The sequence below is a fragment of the Triplophysa rosa genome, linkage group LG4, assembly GCF_024868665.1.
Source record: "Triplophysa rosa linkage group LG4, Trosa_1v2, whole genome shotgun sequence".
Lineage (NCBI taxonomy): Eukaryota > Metazoa > Chordata > Actinopteri > Cypriniformes > Nemacheilidae > Triplophysa > Triplophysa rosa.
Window position 1 is genome coordinate 2729789 of NC_079893.1, and position 14551 is coordinate 2744339.

The 14551-nt window shown below is 40.0% G+C and overlaps 1 protein-coding gene across 6 annotated transcripts; it reads left to right on the plus strand.

The window, feature by feature from the left end:
• The first annotated feature begins 175 nt into the window (after positions 1 to 175).
• Positions 176 to 14380, plus strand: LOC130553533 (immunoglobulin-like domain-containing receptor 2). Of its 6 annotated transcripts, none has more exons than XM_057332553.1 (11): positions 176 to 299; positions 2599 to 2931; positions 4996 to 5115; positions 7770 to 7826; positions 8746 to 8892; positions 9047 to 9202; positions 9308 to 9433; positions 9582 to 9789; positions 9930 to 10557; positions 10763 to 10866; positions 12359 to 14380. In XM_057332553.1, exons 1-10 carry the CDS (start codon positions 206 to 208, stop codon positions 10853 to 10855), a joined length of 1962 nt encoding a protein of 653 aa, XP_057188536.1. In that variant the 5' UTR covers positions 176 to 205; the 3' UTR covers positions 10856 to 10866; positions 12359 to 14380. The 6 variants fall into 6 exon arrangements, with proteins under 6 accessions (XP_057188536.1, XP_057188537.1, XP_057188540.1 ...); XM_057332554.1 differs by having other exon boundaries at positions 13133 to 13158; XM_057332557.1 differs by lacking the exon at positions 7770 to 7826.
• The last annotated feature ends 171 nt before the right edge of the window (positions 14381 to 14551 follow it).

Here is a 14551-nt window from a genome sequence, read left to right on the forward strand (position 1 = left end):
AATGTATCGGTTTATTGTTTTTTATACAGATTTCTCAATAATGCCTTCATTCGTCGGGACAATAAATAAAACAACCTCTTCATACCTCACACACACAGATGCTGCTTGTTTCGGTGCTCGAGCTGCTGAAGGCGGTACTTACTTCAGTCCCGTTACACGCACGCACGCGCGCACACGCACACAACAGCGCACCGACCGACTGAACATGACGCGAAAAACAAGAGAAAACCACGACAAAAGTGGAGTATTTCGAGTCGTGTCATTCTTCAAATGCTGCATTTCAATCGTGGTTTTTACAGGTGTGTCCGTTTGAGAGACTTTTTAGTGTTGTGCGGTTGGTTGTGTATATTTTTACCTCAGTAACTTTTCCTTCATGTAACGTAACTGTTTGCGGGAGTGTTCACTTTAAACTAAACAGCAGGTTGTTGTGCCGTCGCTGTTTTGAGATTGTTTTTATTGTTATGAGGTTATTTTCGTCTGTTTTTACCTCAATAATCGATTCAAATATCGGAAGACAGTAACCGTGTAAAGATTGCGTGTTGGTAGATTTGATCTCGATGAGTTGTTTATTTACGTTTACTGTAATGTTTGTTTGTTTTCTGTCGGCCAGTGAGTGACTTTCATGATTTATTAACATCAAATAATGTTGATCAGAGGGGTCAGCAAGGGCAGTGTAGTCACCTCAGTTGTTACCATGGCAACCACAGCAAAGGTGATGTACTGTCACATCACTGTTAGTCACTTCACACTCTTGTCTGTGACAATAGCAATGTAACATACCACAGACAGACAGCAGCCTTCTACATTCTCTCTCTCTCTCTCTCTCTCTCTCTCTCTCTCTCTCTCTCTCTCTCTCTCGTCTAATTCTCGTTCTCTCTCTTCTCTCTCTCTCTCTTCTGCTGTCTTCTCTCTCTCTTGTCCTTCTCTCTTCTCTTTCATGATTTTGATTGTCTATGTTGTTATGTGAAAAGCTTCCTTCTGTTGACTCACTGATTGATAACAACATTCCAGTAGCACAGACGCCCAAATGTGTGTGTGCGCCGGCGCGCAACGTGCTTGTATGCGTGGGTGCTTGTTTTAACATACTGATAGGTCAGAATATGTCGTGATGTAAAAAAATCCGCATTAGTGGATCTCAAAGAAATTATATTATTATTATATTATTATGATAGTATATTATTAGTACTATATACAGGTGCTGGTCATATAATTAGAATATCATCAAAAAGTTGATTTATTTCACTAATTCCATTCAAAAAGTGAAACTTGTATATTATATTCATTCATTACACACAGACTGATATATTTCAAATGTTTATTTCTTTTAATTTGATGATTATAACTGACAACTAATGAAAATCCCAAATTCAGTATCTCAGAAAATTAGAATATTACTTAAGACCAATACAAAGAAAGGATTTTTAGAAATCTTGGCCAACTGAAAAGTATGAACATGAAAAGTATGAGCATGTACAGCACTCAATACTTAGTTGGGGCTCCTTTTGCCTGAATTACTGCAGCAATGCGGCGTGGCATGGAGTGGATCAGTCTGTGGCACTGCTCAGGTGTTATGAGAGCCCAGGTTGCTCTGATAGTGGCCTTCAGCTCTTCTGCATTGTTGGGTCTGGCATATCGCATCTTCCTCTTCACAATACCCCATAGATTTTCTATGGGGTTAAGGTCAGGCGAGTTTGCTGGCCAATTAAGAACAGGGATACCATGGTCCTTAAACCAGGTACTGGTAGCTTTGGCACTGTGTGCAGGTGCCAAGTCCTGTTGGAAAATGAAATCTGCATCTCCATAAAGTTGGTCAGCAGCAGGAAGCATGAAGTGCTCTAAAACTTCCTGGTATACGGCTGCGTTGACCTTGGACCTCAGAAAACACAGTGGACCAACACCAGCAGATGACATGGCACCCCAAACCATCACTGACTGTGGAAACTTTACACTGGACCTCAAGCAACGTGGATTCTGCGCCTCTCCTCTCTTCCTCCAGACTCTGGGACCCTGATTTCCAAAGGAAATGCAACATTTACTTTCATCAGAGAACATAACTTTGGACCACTCAGCAGCAGTCCAGTCCTTTTTGTCTTTAGCCCAGGCGAGACGCTTCTGATGCTCCCTGCTGCTGACCAACTTTATAGAGATGCAGATTTCATTTTCCAACAGGACTTGGCACCTGCACACAGTGCCAAAGCTACCAGTACCTGGTTATAATCAGTTATAATCATCAAATTAAAAGAAATAAACATTTGAAATATATCAGTCTGTGTGTAATGAATGAATATAATATATAAGTTTCACTTTTTAAATGGAATTAGTGAAATAAATCAACTTTTTGATGATATTCTAATTATATGACCAGCACCTGTATATGATTTTTCATAATCAGTTAAGTGGTGCTTTCAGAACTGTCACATCCATATTGGCACATATCCATTAGACTTTTTTTTAACTTTAAATCTAATAGCTAACACACTGAGCTGTGCTGAATCTGTAGCTCTCATGTGTTTAAGATGTCATATCACATGCCTTAAATCTCTTGTTGTGTTCATAATTTTCTGCTGTTTTCTCTTTCTGTCTCTCATGTGGTCTCAGAGGTGTCGAGGTGTGATGCTGTGCAGGTGTCAGTGCGTGACGAGCGGCGCTTTGCGATGCTGTTTCAGTCTGTGGTTTTGCCTTGTCATTACACCAGCGTCTCCACGCAGACGCCGGTGGTCCAGTGGTGGTACAAGTCGTACTGCCGCGATCGCACGCGCGACATCTTCCGCTTCCCTGACACGCCGGCGGTCCAGAGCTCTGAGTCGGGCTCTTCAGTTCACCTCGACTGTGGGGACAGCGAGCGAACGGTCCGCATCGTAGCGTCTGGACAGGGGTCGTCCATCACCCTCTCTGAGTACTACAAGGGCCGAGACATCTCCATCATTAACAGTAATTTTTCTGTACTGACTCTTTCTGTCCTCACATTTTCTTTTGAAGATAAGCACTGAAATGGAGGATATTTACAGCTCCGAGTCCAGTTGCAAGAAAGCCCCTAAAACCATTAACATTGTGACAAGATTGTCACTATGGGTTTTGTTAAAGAGTAAATAATTTGTGATTTTTAAGGTCCTACTTTGGTTTATGGAGTGTCCAACAACAAGTTTACGTACATACACGGTGTAAAAACACTTTAATTTTCGAATAATAGGCAGTTATTATTACCTTACTTCTTGACTGACTCTCAAAAGATTCGTTCGGCGATTCATCTGTCTAATCCCCTCCTTTCTGTCATCATTTACTCATGTCATTTCAAAGTATCTTTTCTTATTCAGAACACAAAACAAGATATTTTGAAGAATGTTGATATTCAAACAACACTGAACTCCATTGACTTCCATTGTATGAACACAAAACCACTGAGACATTTCTCGAAACATCTTCTTTTCTGTTCCGCTGAAGAAAGAGTCACATACAGGTTCTGAATGACAAGAGGGTGAATGATGACACTGTTTTTATTTTTATCCTTGAAGGATTCTTACATCTTTTTCTTTCTTGAGATTGATATTAAAACAGCTGCATGATTTATCATGAGAGCAGAAAGTTTAGTAGGGAGAAAGAAAAATGTGTAATCCTGCTGAGAGCAACCCCCTTTTTCAACACACACACACACACTAAAACACACACAAACACAGTGAAACACAGTTAAGCTTACAGTGATTTACAGTGTAGAGTTTGAATAGAGGCGAGAGACGATTAATAACACGACAGCACACAAGGGCTTAACTTTACACACTAAAACAAAAGAGATCCACCACACACACACACACACACACACACTTTCTCTCAGGGCTGTTAATGTCTTAAAGTCTCTGGTGATGTAGAGTTCAGGTCCTGAGGCATCATGGGAACATTGTGTTGTGTCTCTGGGATACGAGGGCACACACTCGTTTTTCTTTAGAATGGTGTTTAGTGAAGAGGGTTATGGGAGGATAGTTCAACCAAAAATAAAAATCATCTGTCATCATTTGATTTGATTTTTTGTTTGTTTTTTTGTAAATCTTTATGTGAGTCTTTCTTCAGTGGAAAACAAAAGAAGATATTTTGAGAAATGTCTCAGTGATTTTGTGTTCATACAATGGAAGTCAATGAGGTTTAGTGTTGTTTGATTATCAACATTCTTCAAAATATCTTCTTTTGTGTTCTGAAGAAGAAAGAAACGTATACAGGTTTGACATCAGGGTGAATAAATGATGACTGAATTCTCATTTGCTGCGTCCCAATTCACCTACTCATACTATGCAGTAAAAGTACTATCATACGAACGTGAAACGGAAGTTGCCGCTGTTGCCTAGACGATGTGTGATCATTAACAGTAATGAACGTCAAAGTACAGCTTTTCTTTGCATTTAAGATTTTTTTTACTTGTTTCTAATGTCATGTGTACTGTATAGTTACATTTATTAATTAATTGAAGCTTCTCTAATTTAATTTTATTAATGCAGTGTAGCATTACTAAACTCAGCTCTCTCGCAGTGGGTTGTGGGTAATATCAGCCGTTTGAGTGTCCATTGATCTAAACTTTCAATTCTACATCTACTTACTAAAATCTACTAATAATTTTGAATGCTATTTAGGATGATGGATATGCGAATTGTGACATAGGGATTGTTTATGTGCTTGTGTGTGTGTGTGCCACAGGAAGGGCTACTCATTGTTCAGACGGTTTCCTGTTCCTATAATGATTTTGTTTACTCACTTCAGCAGCAACAAGAATGATATTGCCCCCACCCATGACGTAGCTGTTGATTGAGCTAAACTTGCAACATTTGTGTTACAACTCATTCGTGTGTGTCCTGAAAATCATTCACTTTATTCCGAAATTGAAAGTACACATGAATGAGAGGAGAATCTGCAGCTCTGTGCATTACTGAAGTGTTTCTCTGTCAGAAGTGACATCTCTACACTTAATAATTTCTCTCTCTCTCTCTCTCTCTCTCTGTGTGTGCGTGTCAGAGGCTGACCTGCGCATTGGCGAGCTGCAGTGGGGTGACAGTGGTCTGTATTACTGTAAGGTGATCATCTCAGACGATCTGGAGGGTCAGAATGAAGCTCACGTGGAGCTGCTTGTGTTGGGTGAGTTCACAATCTTCACTGATTGAGATGAAATGAGAGACTCCACACACAGAACATGATGTTGTCAAAGTGTCGTCATTTATAAAGCATCTGCACTCTTCTCTGTGTGAGAGAGCTCAGTGTAATTGTGACTGGTGTCTGTGCGAGCATTTAATGTTCTGTCATATACACTCTGATAAAGATGTTTGCAAGCTGTTACACTTACATTGAAACTCACAAAAACCTATTTGAGAAAACCCATGGAGAAGGATTATTGTTCTTAATCAGTAAAAGTCACGATTGTTTCCTGTGTTCTGCAGAATGTTCGGTAGCACTTACACACTTACTTGCAATAAAGTTTTATTTGTTAACAATTGGTTAATGCATTAGCTAACATGAACTAATAATTGACAATACTTCTACCTCATTTATTAATCTTAGTTCAGCATTTACTAATACATTTATAAAACCAAACGTTGTGTCTGTTAACATTATCTTATGCACCATGAACTAACACGAATAACTGTATTGACATTGACTAACATTAACAAGTGTTAATAAATGCTTAAAAACTCAATTGTTCATTGTTAGCTAATGTTAGCTAAAGCATTAACCACTGTTAACGAATTTATTGTAAAGTGTTACCGAATGTTCCTTCTGATCAAAACATTTAAAAAACGTCATTGACTGTCACAGAGAGATATAATGTACACAACAGAAGAGAAGACGCATGTTCAATGCAAACTCACCACACAAAGAGCATCATTCACCTCTATACATGTTTCCATGACAACAGTAAAGCTTTAAATGTCTAGCAGTGAACATGACGTAAAGATCTGAATGACACTGAGGACAGCACACTTGAGTCATTTAGCATTCAGCTTCATCCACTCATTTGTCTATAGCAAGAACAACATAACAACCTTTCTGACATTCTAAAATAAAAGATGTAGATATCATCTCTTAACTGAAGAGAGAAAAAAAAACACTACCCCTCTCTTTCTCTCAACAGGTAGTGGTCTGGCTTTTGTTGAAACTAGTAACTTTGTATTAGCACCTATTGTATTATTGCTCCTGTATGACATATCGCTTAATGCTCCCTGAACTCTGTAAGTCGCTTTGAATAAAAGCGTCTGCTAAATGTAAATGTGAAGAGCATCCTTAAAGTCACCATGAAATCAAGCAGGAAAATTCGAAGTGTTTTACACAGTGTTGCAGTGATTATTATAAAGGATTTTTCCGTGCACACCATTTAAAAAAAAAAAAAATCATTTACACTTGTAATCTTTAATAAAAAAGCTCCTATCCAAATCTCAACACCAATTCTTCACCACCAGACGTCAGCAACAGAGAAGAGGTAGGACTGTACTGACTGTCCAATTTTTTATTTTTAGCCCTCCCCTCCAGTCCCAACTTACAACAAACCAATCAAGAAGGGAAAGGCAAAGTAAAGCCCCGCCCTACATTTTTTTCTAATTTCAGAAGCCGTTTCACTCGGATATAGGTCACGATACGGAAAAGAAGTCAATCGCAACTTCTGTTTCATGGTGACTTTATCCAACATGACTTATGTCCAAATGTACAGAAATTTCACATTTTGTGTCGATTTAGATTGACACAATGGACTAGTTGCACGAAGCCCCATATTAGATTTTCGATCAGCGAGTGTGGGCAGAATTATTTCCGGTCGTATAACACTGTATGTGAAAATAAGGATTTTTGGCCGGCAAATATGAACGTTTTATAGATAAAAAGAAGAAACTGATATATCAGTGATATGACAGAAAAACCTCTGTACATTTCTAAGTACCTCGTTAATCCAGCATAACTTCATCAATAAGATGCAACTGCTTTGAGGTAAACATAAACAAAGCGATCTCTCAGCACAACGGAATCCATCGTAATGTTCAGTTTGTGGTTTATTAGGTGTGTTTAACTTCATGCGCGCGCTGCACAGGCCGATCGGCTTATATCATTGTCATATGTTTGCTGCAGTCCGAACCCGTGTGCGATTGTTTCCTGCGTCCCCCTCAGCATTGGTTTGGTTTCACACTCAACTTGATTCTATCGAATCTTCGTGCGTTTTCGTCATCTTACATCATCAAAAACATGCACGGCGCATGACAGGAAACGGCTCAATATATTGTGTTTTTAGTAAACGACGCTGCAGAGAATGGCACAAGTATACGTCTGTTATCATCTTTTTAAAAAAACCCACTGTTAGTCATCACATAAATAGACAGGTAACTGAAAAAGGACATTAACGTTATACAAATGGATAAATTAGGGCCATATAATTTTTTAGTTTTTAATTTTTAAATTCCAGTTTCATCTACACCTTACTTTATTATCCATTCACAATTCTAACCCTAACCTTTCTCTGTCATTGTGCAGAGAAATACACTTTATAATCGAATCAGTAGTGTAGACAGATCTCAGCAGATCATGGTGATGTTGTATCATTTTCATTTTCTTCATAATCCAGTTTCTATAATAGCACAGTCACATTATATAATAAATATACCATCACAGTGTTTTCTCTCACAAACCTTCTGTTTGTTATCTGCATGAAACACACACACACACACAGTCTTCTCAGCTGAAATCTTCCAGAACTTTCTTCTGCATCACCAGCTCTCTCTTGCTCTTTGCTTTACTTCTGTCTGTGTCTCCAGGTCAGACACGTATGACCGATGATCTTCTACCTGGCATTAATGTGGAGATTATTCCAGGTATGAGCTTCCTGTTTCATCCGCATCACTTCCCGTGTCTAATGCTTTCGTCTTTCATTCTCATTTCTCGTGTGTATTCAATGTTCACTAATAAATGTTTTGTAACCTGTGAGTTATTTTTTAGATTTTATTTGATGATTTATGTTGTGCATTTTTAAGCTCAGAAGTCGATCATTATTAGGGTGTTAAATGTGCACTCGTAGCGTACAGTAGATCTGGTCTGGTGGTGTTTGTCACGTTGTTGGTTTGATGTGCGGTGAGATGTTTGTGTTGTGAGTTTGACTCGTCCAGAGGAAGTCCATCATCAAAGAGAGAGAGGGAGAGAGAGATCACTAATGATAACACGTGAAGTAGCACAGGAGTGATTCAGTTCCGCTATCTTTATACTGTCACACATTTCTACATGCTGCCGTTTTGCATTCTAAACACCTTACTAGTTTGATAAGTGTGTGTGTGTCTCAATACAATAACCTTTTGAAACAAAATGGTTAAAAAAAACGTATACCATGTTTTTCCTGTGAATGTGTTTGTGAGATGAAATCTACTTCCCGAGTACCGCACCCTCACTCTTGTGTGTATCGTATGTGTGTTCTGCTCTGATCTCTGGAGTTTGTTGAGCTCTTCACGTGATGCGCTAGGAACATCAGCTGTTTTACTCATAGGGACCAAATAAAAACCTCCACAAGATCAATAAAATGACTGGTTTTACTATCTTTGTACATTAATGACATTCGGCTTACCAGGACATACTGCTGGTCTGTGTGTGTGTGTGTGTGTCCTGTAATAATGATTTGTGTTGTGTTGTGTTGTGTGTAGAGTGGGTGTTTGCGTGTGTTGTTGTCGTAGGCAGTATTGTGGTCATTCTGCTGGTCTGTGTGTGTGTGTACTTTAGTAATGATTTGTGTTGTGTTGTGTGTAGAGTGGGTGTTTGTGTGTGTTGTTGTCATAGGCAGTATTGTGGTCATTCTGTTGGTGGGGTTGTGTTGGTGTCAGTGTTGTCCTCATTCCTGTTGCTGTTACGTGAGATGTTGCTGTTGTCCGGATAGCTGCTGCTGCCCTCGACACTGTGAGTATAACACACACACAATACTCTTAAAGAAATGATTCTGTTTGCATCTTCAGGGTCAGCCGGTTACTGGATCTTTTAGATAATCTTATTGGTCAGGGTTACACATGTTCAGAGTTTGTCTAAACATTTATAGCTTTTTAAAAAAAAACAGTGTACGAAGCAGGAAAAGGGATCAAGACGACACCACCGACGCCTGTGGCCATGTACCCTACATACTACATACCTGGGATGCCAACCATGATGCCTATCGCACCCCCCTCCCTGATGGATCCTCACCTGAGCTCAGTGGAGAGTAACGGCACGACAGGTGAGTTTCATCTGTCACAGAGCAGCACTTTCTCTCATTTACATGTCTTTATATGTGAAGTGATTTTAATCACGTCAATATTCAGATGTGATGCGTTTCCTGTAGCGTGCAGTGGTTTTCATCTGCAGCCCGCATCAGATCAGAACTCTCTGAAGGTGTTGCAGTATGTGGAAAAGCAGCTTGCTGAATTCAACCCGTCACAGACGCTCAGCAGCAGCAGCAGCAGAGACAGTAAGATCCAGACCTCAGACGTCTCCCTCACATTTCCCTCTGCTGTCTGTTCGTCGTGTTTATTTTCCACACTGACCCTTCCTCTCTTCACATGTGATGCGGTCAGTCACTGCCGTTTTTCACGTTGTCCCTGTGTGTCTGTTTGCAGCGTGCGGTCTGTCTGAACTGAGTTCATTACACGATGTAGAAACAGACTTCCGTCAAACCTACAGACAAGTGCAAAAAAAAGCTCTACCGGCCATCCCCGACCTCGATGACGTGCCGGACCTCCTGACCTCAGATTTATCAGCTTCTCATGAGGAACGATACACACGCCAGCCGCAGCGCAGACTCCGTGAGACGGACGACAACCCCAGGTAACAGAAGTGTCTGTACTCAGAAAACACACACACAGGTTGCTCTTAACAAATTCAAATCCTACGATCTATCAACTGTAATATATCAGGTTTATCATCATCACGCAGATGCGGTTTCAGGTTTTCGATTTGCTTTGCAGGTGGAAGCCACGCTCAGAACACTTGAAGAGGAAACCATTCCTGGAACGTGGACGCACAGGATCGCTGGATGAGCTGGAGGAGTTAGCTATGACGTATATGCAGCGAGGGCGTCGTCACGGCGACTCAGGATTCAGGAAGGATGACTACAGAGCACGGGACCGAGAACGAGAACTGGAACTCGACGGTTATCCGATTTATTGTTCCAAACGTCACTCTTCAAAGGACCGCCCACCCAGCCCCCCACCCTTACCTGGGCAAAGGCCTGGCCCTTGGGAAAACAACCAACCAGAGCGGGATCCACGAGACTACGACGATGCTCTTCTCAACAGTTTCATGGAGTGTAAAGCTAAAGCAGGAGAGAAAGGTTCTTTTAAAGCGAGAAGGACTGAGGAGGGTTCAGACTCGCCTTCTAAAAACAGCTCCAAAAAGAGTCATGAGCGTCTGAATGGCAGGTCACCAAGCAACCGGTCACCTCGCCACAAGACGGCAGAGGACACAGAATCCTTACCCCCCTACACGGAGAAAGGGAAAGAACATTCCCGCGAAGCAGAGTCCACACAACAACCGCTCAACCACGCGCGCTCCGGTCACGGCCGACAGGAGGAACACAACCGACCTCGTAAAGTGGTGAGTTATCTGTAAAGCTGACAAGTGCCGTGAAAGAAAAGCAGTGAGATTTTTGTCTTTGAAGGCTTTTAACTCTCCATGGATGAAATGCTGATGCCCGGTGTGATGTTTGGAGACCTCGTGTGTCATGAAAGTGAAACATTAGACTCTATCATGCACTCTATAAGATCGCCTGCTTATCATTCCTTATATTTATCTCTTATAGACCTTTCTTGATGAACAAACTGCACAGTTTGATTCTGATCTAGGTCTTTCAATCACGCTTCGATTCGCACCTCGATTTGACAACAGAAAATAACCTGTTCACAGGTAACGTTAGGAAAGCAAAATTTAATCTGCTTGCTTGAAGGTATAGTTCACTTTAGAGGGAAAATTTTGTCATGAATTACTCACCCTCGGTCTGACAGCTTTCTGACACCTCATAGACAGCAACGTAACATTTGAGCACAGAAAGTTAGAGTAAATATTTTGTGATTTTTAAGGTCCTACTTTGGTTTATGGAGTGTCCGACAACAAGTTCACGTACATACACGGTGTAAAAACACTTTCATTTTCTAATAATAGGCAGTTATTATTACCTTACTTCTTGACTGACTCTCAGATGATTCGTTCGTCTAATCCCCTCCTTTCTGTCAGCCTACTCTGATCTGATTGGCCAGATGGTCTAGTCTGCTGTGATTGGTCTACCGCGTGCAGTGTCGCAAATGGAACGTAGGCGGGCATTACACGCAGTGACGCAAATCTGACCCGGAACTGAAATTCGAACGACAGACGACTCGTTCGCGTGATTCAGATTCGACTCCTTTTTTCCCAAGCCAAGAACTTTGTTATTCGTTCACTTTCGGCGTTACAACTTTGCAGACTGCTTACATTCACACACAGCAACATGAAATGTAATTTTAAGGACGTTGTAATAGTTACTCTTTAATAAAGACATTATTCAAATAGTCCATGTGCCTACAGTGGTTCAGCCTTATTTTTATGAAGCGACGAGAATACAGTTTGTGCAAAACAAAACAAACAAAAACCAGCTCCTGTGTCTGCTCCACATGCATGCGTGCTCTTATGGATGTGCGTTGGAGAATGATGCTGAAGAGGAAATTGTTGATTAAAGTCGTTATTTTTGTTGTATCGAATACATAAAGTATTCCCATTGCTTGGAGTCACACTATTTGGACTATTTTAATAAAGTCTTAACTTACTTTCTGTGCTTAAATGTTATGTTGCTGTGTATGGGGCAGTCGGAAAGCTTGAGGTCTTGAGGGCGAGTAATTAATGACAGAATTCACGTTCTAAAGCGAGTTATCCCTTTAATTCCTTCCCCTCAAAAATGTGTTCGAGTCACCAGGATTAAACTCTAACACAACTAATGTCAGTGTGTTATCGCAGAAATGTCCAGCAGTACGTGTAAAGATCAAGCATCAGGACAAATGTGACATTATTGGATCAGGCTCAAGACCATTACACTTAGATCCCGTAAGAAAGTGTTGAACTGAGTTTAACTTTTGTTTAAATTAAGACATCATTTACTTTCTCTTGTGACTCGCTGTGAGAGAAACTGAAGGTAAACAAATGTTTAAAATGAAGGAAATCTTATTGAGTGCAGTTTGAAGAATGCTTGATATTGTTCGGGATATTATGGGGTTTTACACAAGTCTGCTCATAATCTTATAATAATGACACAATAATCACTTACAAAACCTGCCGTCTGTTTGTGCTTCTCTCACCGCTGCTCCAGACTAATCTAGACTAAACCAGCTCGGATCTATGGACTCATCTGAACTCTTCTGTCTTTACACAGAGCACGCTTCTGAGCCGAGACACACTTATAGTGTGATGATCTGAGAGTTTACCACGCTTTTGCCACGCTCGCCCTCTCTCAGCACTGCGGAGCACCAGAATCTCTCACAAAACTGTGGAAACACTAAAGCATTACGAGCCCCTGTGTGGGGTTCCACCCCGTCGTTTCACACCCACGATGGGACTAAACAGCGACTGTGGGGTTGTTATATGAAAATGTTTTAACTGCATCTAATATATTTCATACGAGTCGTTTATCTGAGTGAGAATATCAGTATGAACTCTCTCTTCATTCATTACTGAGAACACAAATATAACAGAGAACATACAGGATTGAGTCTCGTAACAGAAATGTTTTTGTGTTCTTTGTGTTTCAAGAAAGCTGAATTTATGACTTTACGGATATACAGTAAAAGCAACACTCTTTTACATTTCTATCATTTCATTGTAGACATGAGTCCATTATACACAGAAGAATTCTGTGACAATTACGTGATATTCTCCATTTATTTACAATTCTGCATAACACTCTTCTAAACGTATTGACACTTCTTTAAGTCTCAAACCAAATGTATTCATTTAGAATATACTTCCTGTATTCTCTAGAGGAATCTTTATTTTATTCTCACACATTAAGAGATAACAGGAGAAATATTTTGGCACAGCAGCTTCACCCGCTGGGCTGTCCTGTTGGCCAAAAATATATCATACAAATGTGTGTGAGTGTGCGTGTGTGTGTGTCTTTGACCATTTCCCCCTCTTAATTATTCTGCAGGGTAGATTGAAGTTCTTCAGGGGCCGAGAGATCCCCACATGCAGAAAAACACGACATGATGTAACAAACTAGCTTCTGAGAGAGAGAGAGAGAGAGAGAGAGAGAGAGACGGCGCTTTCAAAAAGAGAAAAGAAGTTAAATGCTATTGTAGCTGAATATTTGGCATGTACACACACTCCTGATCTGTCTTTGTGTATTGTGTGGTATTTCTCAGACTTTTGTGTATAGTTTTAATGTTACTGCACATTATATTTTCATCAGTAATACATGTGCACACACACACACACACACACAACATTTCATAGACGCAGTGTCAGTGTTAATACACTACAGTATTTTTGAATACACTAAATAAAGTGTAAAACAGTGGAGGTGATTACATCGCTGTGAATGCAGGACAGATCATCAGAAAGACACCAGCATTTTGAAAATGATAATTTACTAAATAAAGAACAATACTTTATACAGTTATTTATTGTATTAGGTAAATATCATATACTGTACATTAAACGAAGTGGGCCTTATGTACACCAAACTTTTCACATTTTATCAATGATTTTAAATATGTATCATGACATTGGAACAAATGGATAACAAAAAAGCTCTGAAAACATGTAATAGTTTAAAAGCACTTAACTTTATTTAAAGTGATGGTTTTCTTTCTTTTCTCTTTGTCTCTGGCAATGTGATGTAACACATGTTGTATTGTATTTGTGGCGATAAAGAAGTGTACAAGAATCAAGGGGGAAAAAAGAAAGACACCAGCAGTCACACAGAGCGGTGACATCACTGTATGATGATGACATCACACGTCACATGTTCAGCAGAGTGTTTGTTTGTTTGTGGTTCTATAGGAGATCAGATCCAGTGTTTTCTGTTTTACTCTTCTTAAACTTTAAATGATGTTGCACTAATAATGGTTTTATTCCAGTACTTGACAGAATGATTTATATTATTACATTTTTCATGTTTCTTTTCAAGTTTTTGCTTTATTATTGTTATTTTATATGTATATTAGTTTGAGCAGGCTCATATCTTGTATACTATTTCACTAAAACTTATTAAAAAGATTCTTTTTTTAAATCGTCTGTGTGTTGTGTTTGCCTTTTCTGTTTACGTCTGTGTGTGTGAGAGAGAGAGTCATAAGGCTCTTTGTCTATTGTCTGAACACTGAAAGAAGCCTCATAAAAAGACACAACATGACTTCTCTTACATTTTGAGACAGAAACTGCACACGCACACACACACACGCACGCACGCACGCACGCACGCACGCACGCACACACACACACACACACACACAGGCTGATGGTTTCTATGTAAGTTGTGCTGTGTGCCCTACGGGGATATGAGCAGCAGATAGGGGTGAGGAATGTGGTTAAGCAGCTCTCTTTTATGATCTATACAGCAGAGGTGACC